Source organism: Centruroides vittatus, unplaced genomic scaffold (assembly GCF_030686945.1).
Source record: "Centruroides vittatus isolate TY-2023 unplaced genomic scaffold, ASM3068694v2 contig_943, whole genome shotgun sequence".
Classification (NCBI taxonomy): Eukaryota; Metazoa; Arthropoda; class Arachnida; order Scorpiones; family Buthidae; genus Centruroides; species Centruroides vittatus.
The window spans coordinates 1,286,873-1,300,283 of NW_027122626.1; the positions used below are offsets into that span (position 1 = coordinate 1,286,873).

General features: G+C 25.3%; 1 protein-coding gene across 2 annotated transcripts in view; it reads right to left on the reverse strand.

Annotated features, from left to right (window-relative positions):
- Positions 1 to 13,411, reverse strand: part of rst (roughest) — an 88,853-nt gene that overhangs the window by 14,418 nt on the left and 61,024 nt on the right. For both annotated transcript variants that reach the window (XM_067282202.1, XM_067282203.1), the window contains exons 6-12: positions 12,812 to 13,019; positions 10,598 to 10,712; positions 8,662 to 8,804; positions 5,157 to 5,411; positions 4,808 to 4,929; positions 4,503 to 4,677; positions 2,692 to 2,802 (exon numbers count right to left, since the gene is read on the reverse strand). In XM_067282202.1, coding sequence (XP_067138303.1) covers positions 2,692 to 2,802; positions 4,503 to 4,677; positions 4,808 to 4,929; positions 5,157 to 5,411; positions 8,662 to 8,804; positions 10,598 to 10,712; positions 12,812 to 13,019 — 1,129 coding nt within the window. The remainder of the gene's footprint in view (positions 1 to 2,691; positions 2,803 to 4,502; positions 4,678 to 4,807; positions 4,930 to 5,156; positions 5,412 to 8,661; positions 8,805 to 10,597; positions 10,713 to 12,811; positions 13,020 to 13,411) is intronic.

The window sequence follows — 13,411 nt, forward strand, 5'->3', positions numbered from 1 at the left end:
TGTAATTTGACATCAGTTAATATTTTTTAGTCAGAAATGATATCAAATTGAATCATTTGATAAGTGACAAAATGTAAACATAGTGAGTTCTCTTTTTATGTGACTCTGGAGAACCCTATGTAAAAAAATGGAGCTTTATTCAAATATATTTAATTGTAGAAACACATATTTGTAAGCTCCAAAACTGAAAAATAAAAAAAAAGTTTATTATTAATTCATCTCATTTATTCTATCATTAAGAAGTATCTTTAAAATAATTAGTCTTCATGAAACCTATTCACATTTAAGGTTTCTTGAATATATCCAAGTTGTTTATCTTTCTGGTCCCTTTTCTTATAGAAATTCTTGGCAAGGAGGTAGGGTCAGATTTATGGGCAGGTATCCTAGCATGTGCCCAGGAGCCTCCACAAAAAAATAATAATAATGAAATAAAAAAAAAAGAGAAATGAGAGAAAAGTAAGGAATGATTCAGAAACAAAATACAGCAGACTATATTTATAAATACTGCATAAATTTAAAGTACAGAATGCTATAATAGAATTTACATGGGCATTAGTTGCTACAGGGCATCTACATCTCTGTAAGGAGCAGAACATTCTAACATCTTCCTCTAACTATGAATTGCCTTTCCATGTTTGGATAGTCTTCTTCATTTGTTTTGATTCAAGGTGATGAAAACCACCTTTAGTTATTTATTATGTAAGTTGACAGCTTGAATAAAGTAGATTACTGATGGAAACTAATCTTACTGTGTTATATCTTCTAACCGAAACAATACTTTATTACTCATTTCAGTTTGAGATTCAACCAAGTTTTTTTCCCATCCCAACATTATGCTTAATTATCATTGTCTATGATAATTATGTTACGACAATGGAATCTCTATATGCAGTGCTGTAACTAGCTTTTTATATCCCTGTGCAACATTACATTTTTGGTTCCTTCTTTTTCGGAAAATATATAAAAATAAAAAACAAATACAATAGAAAGGGTCTGTTAATTTTTAACTTTTACCAAAAGCATTATGGATTCAGTCCATATGGCAGCAAAATTTAAAATTATAAAATTAAAATATAATACTGCTCATTTATTGATACCTCCATTTCAGGGTTCCCTTTCATCCTGGGCTCTTTACCAGTGCACTTGTTGCACATGCCTAGTTATGACACTGTCCATATGTATTGCAGAACTGAACCCACAGCTTCTTTCACACTTTGTTTATGCATTGTTGTAATATTTTACTCCATGAAAACTTGGTCTTCTCATAGAGGATAAATCATTGAGTTGGGTAACTTCAAACTTTTTGTAAATAAAATATAAATGTTGCAATGATGGGTCCCATTAACTTCAGAATCAACGGAGAAATAACTTCATACCAAATGAGACTGAAAAGTAATACTGATAAAAAAACCTCATTCAACTTAGAGCCTTTTTTTTTCGTTAACATTCCAAAATGCATCCCATTTTACATAGACTTTAGGGCTTTGAAGATCTTGCCTAGATTGAAAAAATTTGTCTTTAAACATTTCTTTATTATTAAGCAGTACTGGAAACAAAAAAAAAAAGGCTTTAAGTTGAATGAGGTATTTTATTAACTTCAGAATCACATAAAAAAGAGAACTCGCTTTAGTCAAAAAAGAAATTACAAAGTGTGACTAAATATCTAAATGAAAAAATAAATACAATGTAAAAATTTTTATAAGAGCATTTGTAAATTGTAGAAAATTTAGAAAATAGCTTTTTAATACATTTGAATTAAAATTTAAAAACTTTTTAACTGAAATATTCTATTTGTCATTAATAGAGTGCATTATTCAATTATTATTGTTATGACTAATATAGAGAACTGCTCAACATTTGTGGATGAAATAAAAGTTATAAAATTAATGAACAAATTATACTTTTTGTTAGTATATATAAAAAATGCATAAAAAAAATTAAAAATTCATGTTGCATGAAATGCTTTTAAAATATGAATTTTACTTCATACTGAATAGCTGTTTAATATTACATCTGTTCTATTCTCTAATTATTTATTTCATTTTTGTTAAATTTATGGTAACAATTGAAACTAACTGGTTTGCAATATTTTGTTTAATAAACACAATTATAAATGTATGCTACAGGAATTTACTAATATGAACTTTGTTTATTGAAGAATATATATATAAAACATAAGATTTCAGTCAAAATTCTATGCTAATCCTCTTAAAATAGAAAAACTGCTAGATGTTTAAGAACATCACAGTAAAAAATTAACAATTGTTACGAAATTTCTGTATTTAAATATTTTTCCTTTAAATTATATTTTCAAATAAATTCTATTTTTGAAAAATTTTATAGCTTTTTTCTTTAATTTCTTCACATCACACTAATTAAAAGTATTGTTTTAAATACTACAGCATTTCTATCATAAAATTCAAAAACTTGGATAAGAAAATTTTTAAATGTATGATTTTCTTACATATTACTAATGGTTATTTTCAATATGCCAAGTCAGTATATGCAATTATGGAATTATGAATTGTGGTGTGTGGGTAATTATTTTTCATAACTCTTTCAAATATGAAATTACTAAATTACATGTGACAAAGAAATTAAGAATTCTCTCCATGACATTTCAAATAATTAACTTAAAATTACCTATATTACATTATTTATATTAGTAAAATTTAAATTAATAGTATTTACCTTTAACAACTGATTTTCGTTTCAAACATAAAATTATTATTATAGTTACTGAGACAATGAGAACAATTCCACCAATTACTCCAGAGAGAATTATCAGCATAGGCAAACTCTCTGAAAATAGGAAAAATAATTTACTAGAGTTAATATGATTTATTATTTTTGTGAGTTACATATCAAATGAGTATGATGACAAATGGATGAACAAAAAAATATATAATGAAAAGAGCAAGAATATGAATAAAATGTCAGTACAACAAATAAGTTTAATTTATTATAGTAATACATGTGAATAGAGGACATACAAAGATAAATATAAATGAGAAGAAAAAAGGAAAGTTAAACTAAAAGAATATTAATGAAAAGAACTGCTGAGAAAATAGTAAAATTTATTAATAATACTTGTAAATGAAAATATCAGAAAATATATCAACATAAAATAAAAATTGTTGAAAAATCTTTGATAACAACAATTATTATATAATATATATACACACACATTACTATCTACTATCTATTCTGTGAAAACTAGGAGGACTTTTAATGTGCTCATCGTGACTTTAATAAGTCTACAATGCTACAGCTGGATGGTGAGAGAGAAAATCTGACTTATCTGGTCTAGAGATCAGGCATGAAAATTTTTAAAAGATCTAACTTAAACTCAAATCTAGCTCCTCAAAGTGGAAGCTTTGAAGGAGATATTAATTAATCTACACATATCCTCATATGTGTAGATTAATTAATATCTAAAATATTTTATTAACTATTAAGATCAATTTCATATTTCATATAAAAGAAAATATCTTTCAGAAACATATTCTATAACATTATAATAAATTGAAAGTAAATTGAAAGTTTTTTGTCATAGGAGAGATTTTGTATGATATATCTGTTTTAGAAAAAAGCAACGATGTATTTAACTTAATAAAAGTTTTACTACTATAAATATTATAATAACTGATGTTTTAAAAAACAATAAAAATTATTTATAGATATGAAAACATTTCAAAGTAATTTAATGTTTGTTTTTTGTTACTGAAATGCAATATTTTTATTTGCTTAAATTCATAAGAAATATCCAATGATAACGTTAACTTTTTCAAAACTGAAACATAAAAATATTTAATTTTATTGGATTGTTTTGAGATAAAAAATAATAATCAAGTTAATATGTTACAATGATTAATGAGCTGTAAGTACTGCTTGAGCTTGAAAATAGACATTTTAAGAAAAATACAGCACAATGCAATAGAATTTTATCAAACAACTTTTCAATTAAATTTTGAAATAAGAGTGACAGCTATAAGAACACACACACATTTTTCTACAAGTAAATGAATATACATTTGCTAATAATATACCTGTCACTAAATTAGACAAAATTACTTCTCAGAAAACTTGAATTAAATTAATATTGTTTCATATTTTTACATATCAAAAATACTGAATACTGATATAACTTTCTTTATTACTATACACAACTAGCATGTGATTTCATTATTTCAAAAATATGTTGTTATCTTACAGTAAATAATAGAAAAAATAGTATCTGAAAAGCATAAATGAAAACTTTCTGTCAGAGCTATATAGATACCTTTAATATAAATTCTAGGTCATCTGGGATATACATATACATGTATCATATAATTGTGGTAAGTTTTGTGCATATATTAATTTAAATATATGTAAATTGATTTAGAAGGATACTTTTCATGCAGTCTCGATATAAAAGTCTATGCTCTTTTATGGGTTATTCATTATAAAGTTTTGTAGTAATTAAATAAAAATCTGCCAATTATATATAATATACTTACTTTGCTTGCGAACAGTGATAAGAAGACTATCATGGCCAAATTCATTCCAGACTGAACAATTATATTGACCAAAATGGTCATCCTCAGCATTATGGATGACTAACATATTTTTTACACCATCAGGTTGAGGTTCTTCAACAATTTCATATCCTTCATTGTTATCTATGTCTAAATGCTATAAATAAATAGATAACTTAAAATTTGTTCATATACCATAAAAATAGTTGATATTATATATTAAATAAATTAATAAGAATTTGATGATGAAATTACAGATGAAAAGAGTAATTAAAGATTCGTAATACCTGAGAATTTTTTGACCATGTGATACGAGTTGGAGGTGGGACAGATTCTACCAAACATTCTACTTTTACTAATTCTCCTTTAACTCCATATTGAATTGATTCACTAATGACTTTAGGAGCACCTGTTTATTTAAAGGAAAAAATGTGTAATTATTCTAATATTCAAACAAATAATAATTATTATGATTGAATTTTAAAATTTTAAATATTCATTAAATGTTTAATGAACTTTTCTTATACAACAAGCGTAATGGTACTGTTTTATATTTCAATTATAAATAGAAAAAAACTGAGAAAGAGTGGCGTATCTGTAAATGATTAAAAATTTGATTAATATAAATAATTTTACCTTTTATGAAAACCATAACATCACCAGAAATTTCTGCAAATCCCTTTCCTGATGCTCGGCATGTATATTTTCCTGCATCTTTGATCGTTGCAGATTTTATAATTAATTCTTGTTGTGTACTAAGAACTGTTGGAGATCCTTCAAATGTCCAAATTATTTCTGGTGTAGGATTTCCATCAACATCACATTTTAAATGTATATCAGAGCCAATGTCAACAGCAATGTTTTCAAAAGATGATTTAAATACTGGTCCATCTATAAAAAATATATTTATACAGTAAATTTAATTATAGTATTATATAAATACATGCACCATGCACAACACCTATAAATATTAAAACATTAATTACATTGTACTAATAACAATATTACTCATAACAAAACTGACAAAAAATGCATATTTGTCAGTAAGTATGAATAAAATAGAAATAAAATTTAAATTTATATATTTTAATACATTTAAATTTTATTTCTATTTTATTAATATTGCAATAATAATTAATTTATTAAAATTTCTAATTTTGAAGTAAATTGTGAGAAAACTGTTTTGAGATATTATTTATACATCTGCTTCTATTCTGTCTTTTTAAATTTCAATATGTAACCGGTCCAAATACCATTATTTCCTAAGAATTATTACATCCACAATGGTGTTTGAACTGGTTACGTATTGAAAAAAAGACATATTTTGAGAACTTTAATTTTTATTTTATTAAATACAAATTTCAAAGTAAGGTATATATATTTCCACATTTGGAAGTATCCCTCGTAGACATGGTGGAAATGCTTTGTACCTGAGCAAGATGCACTTAGGAACATTATTGTGTTACTACAAGATGGAGACTGTGAAAAACTTATTATACTTTGCACTGAAGTTAAAGAAACAGTGGCAGAAACTACATGCCCAACTACAGTTTCTCTTGAAGTGCAGACACATAACGTTCCTAAGTGCATCTCGCTCAGGTATTTCTATTTTATTGGCAGGACACTTAAAATTTGAATAAATTGCATTATTAATTTTATTATTCAAATAAATTTTATGTTAATTATTATTACAATAAGAAATAATTTTATAATTATTTCTTATTATAAAAATTTAATTATAAAAAAAAATGGTTGCAATATTAGTAAATATTATATATATAATAAATGAGATACAACAGAATATATAATTTTTACAATAAGTATATTAATAAAAAATTTTTTTAAAGATTAATTGTAAATCAGAGTATTTCTATTTATGAAGTTTTATAATAATTATTTACTGTAATATTAACATATATTTAAAATCTTTTAAAGTGCTAATATAAAAATAATTTGACAATTACTTATAAGTTATAAAAGTTCAGATAGATGATATCAATGAAATATTTACAATTAATATAGACTTTCATTATAACATTATATTCATTCATTCATTATTAACATTCATTATAACATTAGACTTTCATTATAATATTTCATTATAGAAAACATTATAATAAAATAATTACTAAAAATTCTCAAAAGTCTGCTATGTTTTAATTTAATAATAAAAGTTTTATATAATTTTTTATATTTTCATTTTACTAACATAGTTAACTTTATAAATAATTGTGACACATCTTATTCTGAATCTTTTCAGTATTTAGACCAACTTTAGATTAATATAAAATGTATAATACTTGTTATTTATAGAGTAATATAGATAAAACAGAGTTTTTTAAAAGAAATTAAATAACATTGTTTTATCAATAATATAAAATAATATCATATGCACTTTGAGAATTATTTAAAAAAATCATATATGTCTTTATATAATTGCAAAGACCTATTAAATCTTATAAGTTACATATAAAATTTAATGCATAACAACTTATATAATAGTATAATATAATGTTATAAAATGTAAATTTGACTCCTTAATAGAACCATATCTATAATGAACTTTTAATTAATCTGGTATATAGCATTATTATGTTAAGGTTAATTTTATTTTATATTTAATACAGTATTAATATTGTTTTTGTATCGGAAACATTTCTTTGAATTTAATTTTATTGTCAAAATTTAAAGATAGAAATTTATTTTAAACATTATAAATATAATGTTTAAAAAAATGTAAAAATATGAAACAGAAATATTTTACAAAATTAATATAAAAAAATGCACTCTAACATTGTACAGCAATTGAATTTAATATTACCCAATTCAATATCCATTATAATTATTTATTTATAAAATATTAATATAAATAAAAATTGATAGAAACATTTGATGAATGATTATGACAAATAAGAATGATATTTATAACATTTTCTAAAAGTTGTTTGAATTTGATCAATAAATATATGAAAATGATGATGGGTTATGTAGAAAAAATGTTTATGATTTTTCAGTTTGACAAGATTTAAATTTAAATTTGTTAATAGGCTATTAATATAATAAATTATATTAATATTGTACAAATGTTTAAATATTTTGCATTCTATTCTTTTCTTTAGACTTTATTGTAATAATAGAATAAAAATTTTAAGCTGAATGTTTTATAGTAGTTACAAATTGTAGGAATGAGTTAAAAGTAATTACAAAAAATATATGCAATTTAGAAATAATATGAATTTTTACAGTAAATTGTTTTGTCAATTACAAAAGTCAAAATATAATACACATTTCTTTAGGTAAAATTTTAAAAAATTCAAATATATTCTTATATAACTTTTAAAATATAGAATTCTTTATTTACCTAACAGTATGCTTTTAAGATGGAGAACTACAACAAAAACATTCAGTGAATATTTTCAAGCTTGTATAAAAGCATTTCTTTGAGATGTGTTTGAAAAATGTTTTATCTTGTAAATTTTTTGTATTTAACTATAATATTGTCAAATACCATTTGCCAGGGAACATTTCCTCAATCTACATTTTAGATTAAAGGTTCTAAAATATTCCATTTTATGTTACTATGTTATCATCATTTATGTTCAAAATAAAATTTCTAGGCTGCATTGAAAAAAATGCACAGAAAACAATATTCTTTTGTTAATCTTTATTTTTACACTAACAATGTTTCATTTCATAGATTTTTTAATATTAAATTACAGCAATGAAATCTTTTTAACACAGAAAATGTATACACTGGTAATTTTTCTAGGACAAATTTTTTATTTTATATGTTTGAATTTAATTGTTTTTTTTATTAAAGTTTTAGTATTTAAAAAATAAAAATTATAAAAAATATAATTATATAAGATTTTATAAAATAAAATCCACAATGATTAAATCATTGGACAAATAATTAATTTAACAATTAGTATTTATTGTAACATGAACAAAATGTGACTAATTTTGTATAATAGAAATATGTCATAGTTTTAATATTAATTTTTCTCATCAGAAATTGTATAAGTTGATGTTAACAATCAATGAATCATTAAATTAATTACAATATAAATCAAAGATAATTATAAAAATGACTATCATTAGAGTTGGTCATTCTGCTTATGAAAAATCTTTTAATACTTACAATAAACATTTAATGTATGTGTAGATTTACTTGTTCCTACTGAATTACTAACTTCACAACTGATGGTATCTCCATTAAAATCCTTTGTAATTCTAGGAATAACATATACTGTATTTTGATCTCCAACTACTACTTCATCATTCCTAATAAATAAAGAAAAAGTTTATTAATAATCAGAAAATTATAAATACAAATATTAAAACATATTCTTAATTTAATTGAATCTTTGGTCAATGAAACTAAGAATTTCAATTTATATATTTATCTGTAAGATTTATTTCCTTTTCTTTCAATAGAAAATGAGTTTACATCTGGATTGAACCGGACTACAAATAAAATACAAGTTTTTGCGACAAAAATTACTTCTTTCCCGACACGAATATAATTACATAAAGACTATTATAAATACCGTATACAACCCTGTATATGGGCGAGACCGTCGATGTGCTACCTTCGCTTCTCCGATGCTCCGAAAAAGAAAAGATCCTGTTCCGTCGGCCTTGCCGCTATTTATACTGTCCTGTCCCCCTTGCGGAGTTAATCGTCCCCTCCGGGTCTACCGGGACCATTAGAGAAAGCAACAAACAAAGGGCATTGTCTGTTAAGGGACAAACATGGCGAACAATCGCCACATATCAATGGACTATAAATGCCTATTATTATTTAACAACAAATTCTGTCTGCTTGTTAAAAGCACAGTGGCAGTGCCTTATAATGAATACTTATGAACAATACTGTAAAATGGTTATTGTACACAGAAAAACAAGATAAAATGCAAGAGAAGCAGCATGCAGATTTTATGACCATTTTCCAGCTACTCCACAATCAATGTATACAACAATTATGAGTGTTATTCACTGCTTTTTGCAGACTGCTGGCACAGTTAGGGGTCATGGATTAGGTTGTACTCATTTTAATAATGTGGATGTGTTGGTATACTTCCATGCCTATCTGCATTCAAGCACATGTGAAACAGCAAGTCTGTATGGCCGCAGTAAATACAAATATATGACATTGCCTTGACGTGACACATTCTGCTGATATCTGCAACCAGCACATCATGCAGAGAATGTTCCACAGATTGAATGTTGCAACATAATATTAAATTTATAGCATGATGAACCACAACTCTTTCACCACATTACTTATGGACTGATGAAGCACTGTTTTCCTTCAATGGAGTGTATAACCATAACAATGTGCACCACTGAGCAGTATGTGTTCCACAATGCACACAACACCAAGTGTGTTTTATCCTAAACATCTGGTATGGAATTTGGGGTGTGCAGCTTATTGGTTCCATATTCATTGACGGCACTTTGAATAGTAATCTATATCTGAACATCCTAAACACAATGATGGATAAATGATTTGATATTCTTGCCATTAGTGCAACTACAGAAGATTTGTTATCAACACAATGACAGGCAGCAGTTCATTTTTAGACAAATGTGCATCAGTGGCTCTTAAAATGATTTGGCAACAATGAGATAGGACAACCTGTTCCATGGCCACCATGTTCCCAACTTGAACTTCTGGATTTTTCCCTATGGAGTCATCTAAAAGTATCAGCATATGATTCATACCTAGCATTGCTGTGCAATATTGGTAAAATGGAGATACATGTGAAAGGCTTGTGAAATGATGCACCAGGAATGCTATGCGCCATCCACAAAGCCATGCTCAACCATCTGAATCTTTGTATTGCTGCTGAAGGTAGTCATTTTGAAATAACAAAATAAAGCTTACTTTTTTTAAATCAATTTCTATAATATTGTCTTTTACATTTCTATAATATCATCTTTTACAGATAAACAACAGCCAACCCGTAACATATAAAGCTACCACCAACCAAAGCCGAAATTATTTTATTAGAATTGTAAATTCTTAATAATGAATTTACAAATATATTTATTTAGAGTAAAAATTTACTTACCTATACCATTTATAAACCACATCTGCTGGATTAGCAACAGCATCACATGTAAATTTGACATTTTCTAACTCTGTAATTTTCTCTTGATTAACATGCAATGTAATTTCAGGAGCATCTATATGTAAAAATATATCAAAGTTATTTAAGTAGATATTTATGTATAGTGTGTAGAAATATTTATATTTATTTATACAGCCAAAGAGTGAAATTAATTATAACTAAATATTAATCTATTATGTACAGTACAGTACATACAACTAAATATTATTCTATTTCTGTTAATAAAACAAAAACAGAATAATATAGTATTTAGTTGAATGCACATACTTTTCAGTAAATTATGCTGTTTTAAATTTTATTTTATATTTCATTGATTTTAATTTCAGAGTTAGCTGAAAACATTATGCATTTCAGAAGTTAGGCTTCGATATAGAAGGAAAATTGAGTTAATGATTTTGAGTCAAACAAAGGTACAGAAAGGATTTTAAGCTCTTTGTCCATTTTTCATAATACTAATGAATTAAAAATATTGATAGTATTTCAAATTTTAAAACTTCTGACAAAGTTTTAAAATTGAAGATGCTAACATTTACAATAAGACGATTTTTATTCGAAGTAGTAAACCCACCACTATTAAATGTATTCAATGAGTTTCAAACTACCAGCCAGAACATTAAAATTGTTTCTAGAAAATGAAAAATAAGAATAATTTACATAGAGACTCTATGAAGAAAACAATCTAGAAAATGAGATTCATAACAGGTTAATAAGACAAAGCTACAGTTTATATAATGAGAGTTATCAATCACCAGACACGAAAGTTCTAATAATAACTACAATTAACAGTTGAAAACAATAAAAATAAGGAATATTTAATATTACTATTACAGAAAAGCTGAATATTCTCAGTAGTGCTGACAAATTTAAAGTAATTTGGTTTATCATGGAATGGATGGAAAGAAGTTGGTAAAAATCTTATTGTCTTAAATATTAAACTGAAAACAGATTCTGACATTACAACAAAACAGAACAGAAGATTCAGTATGCATGTAAAGTGGATAAAGATATTACCATAGAAAAGTAAAGAGAAATAAAAAAATGACACAAAAACTACTACTAGTAGATTTGATGTAAGAATAATTTGTAAATAAGAACATTTGAATTGTGAGATAATTGTTATATGTTCTACTATGATTAAAGTAATGTAGTTATGCATATCCAGAAGTGTCATATTTTTCTGGATTACGATTCTTCTGATTATTATTATATGAGCTTGCTTCTGATTCTAATTAGGATTGACTTCTGTATTGTACTGTATGTGTAGAAGTATTGTAAAATCTTCTACAAGAATTTTTTACAATCAGACCATCTTTATTGTTTGAATATAATTAAAAAAAATGAATTACTGATTTTAACCAGCTTATCAAAGATCAATAATTTTTTCAATAATTATTTGAAAAAAAACAAGATATTCATTTAATTTAATATGTACACATAATAATTCATAAAAGTAGTATTTTGAACAAAGATTAACAAAAATCTTTGTTCAAAATTTGTTTTTGTTTATAAAAAGAACACAATGAAGAGATTATGTTCGTTAGTATGATCTATTGTGGGATCAGTTTAGTTTCTGTATAAATCTTATTCTCTGATTATTATCGGATAGAATTTTTAACTACTGAGCCAATTAAAAAAATAATATAAGAAATAAAGCAACCTAAAAATTAAATTGTAAAAATAATTGTCAATCTGTTTCTTTTACTTAGAAAATTCACAAAATTATATCTTTCCTTGTGTTCTATTTGATGTATTTATTGCTGTTATTAAAAAACATAATTCTAAAATAAGTACAGAAATATAATATATTTTGGCTAAAAGCCAAATATAAAAATACTTCATTTTATCAATTTATAACAATGTTAACATACAAATAAGTAACCAATCATCCTTATTTGAATCTGAACACTATCTAAATTTATATAGTTACGTTTATATGTGTATTGAAATTGAAATTAATGAGATTAATTCCAAGTTGCTGTATATCACAAGTTCTAGTAATTCAACATGGAATAGATTGAATCACAACATGAACGTATCATTAATACATCACAATGACAAACTCATTACAAAATGATAAAGATAATTAATTAAAGATGAATATCGACTTACCAACTACGCACTTTGTTAAGCAAGAAAGTGATTACTACTACTTACATTTTACTTCCATTTTCATTGAGGCATAGAGGGGTTGTTTCAAGGCGGGATTTTCCGATCTACAAGTAAAAGTTTTTCCATCGTGTTCTCGACTAGGCACCAATGTCCATTTCAGAGCGGCATTGGCTCTTTTGCCGTCGCTCAACGTTTGCGTGGTATATTCTATATTTCCCGTCACCATGTTCCCATCGCCATCCAACCACGTTAACTATTAACGAATTATAACAGAATATAATTAGACTTGGAACCAAACATATTTCTTTGCGTCAAAGATCTTAACGTAAATCCTCGCGTAACTGACCTTTGGCACAGCTGTTTTGAATGCAATTTTCCAAGTCTATTTTTATTGAAAAACGTTTCATTATTGCCTATAGACGATTATGTGAGGATTTACCATATTAACTTTTTCTAAAGTGTTAATTAATTAATAACTTTTCGTTGTGATTGTTTTGATAAAAAAAAAAATTATTTAAATTCATAAGAAATCTCTTAACTCCTATCATTTTTATTTTGTTCAAGTTCTTAAGTTGAGTACAGTTAAAGTAACTTGAATATAATGTAATATTATATAAATCTCCGGAAATTGTTATAAAATCGATC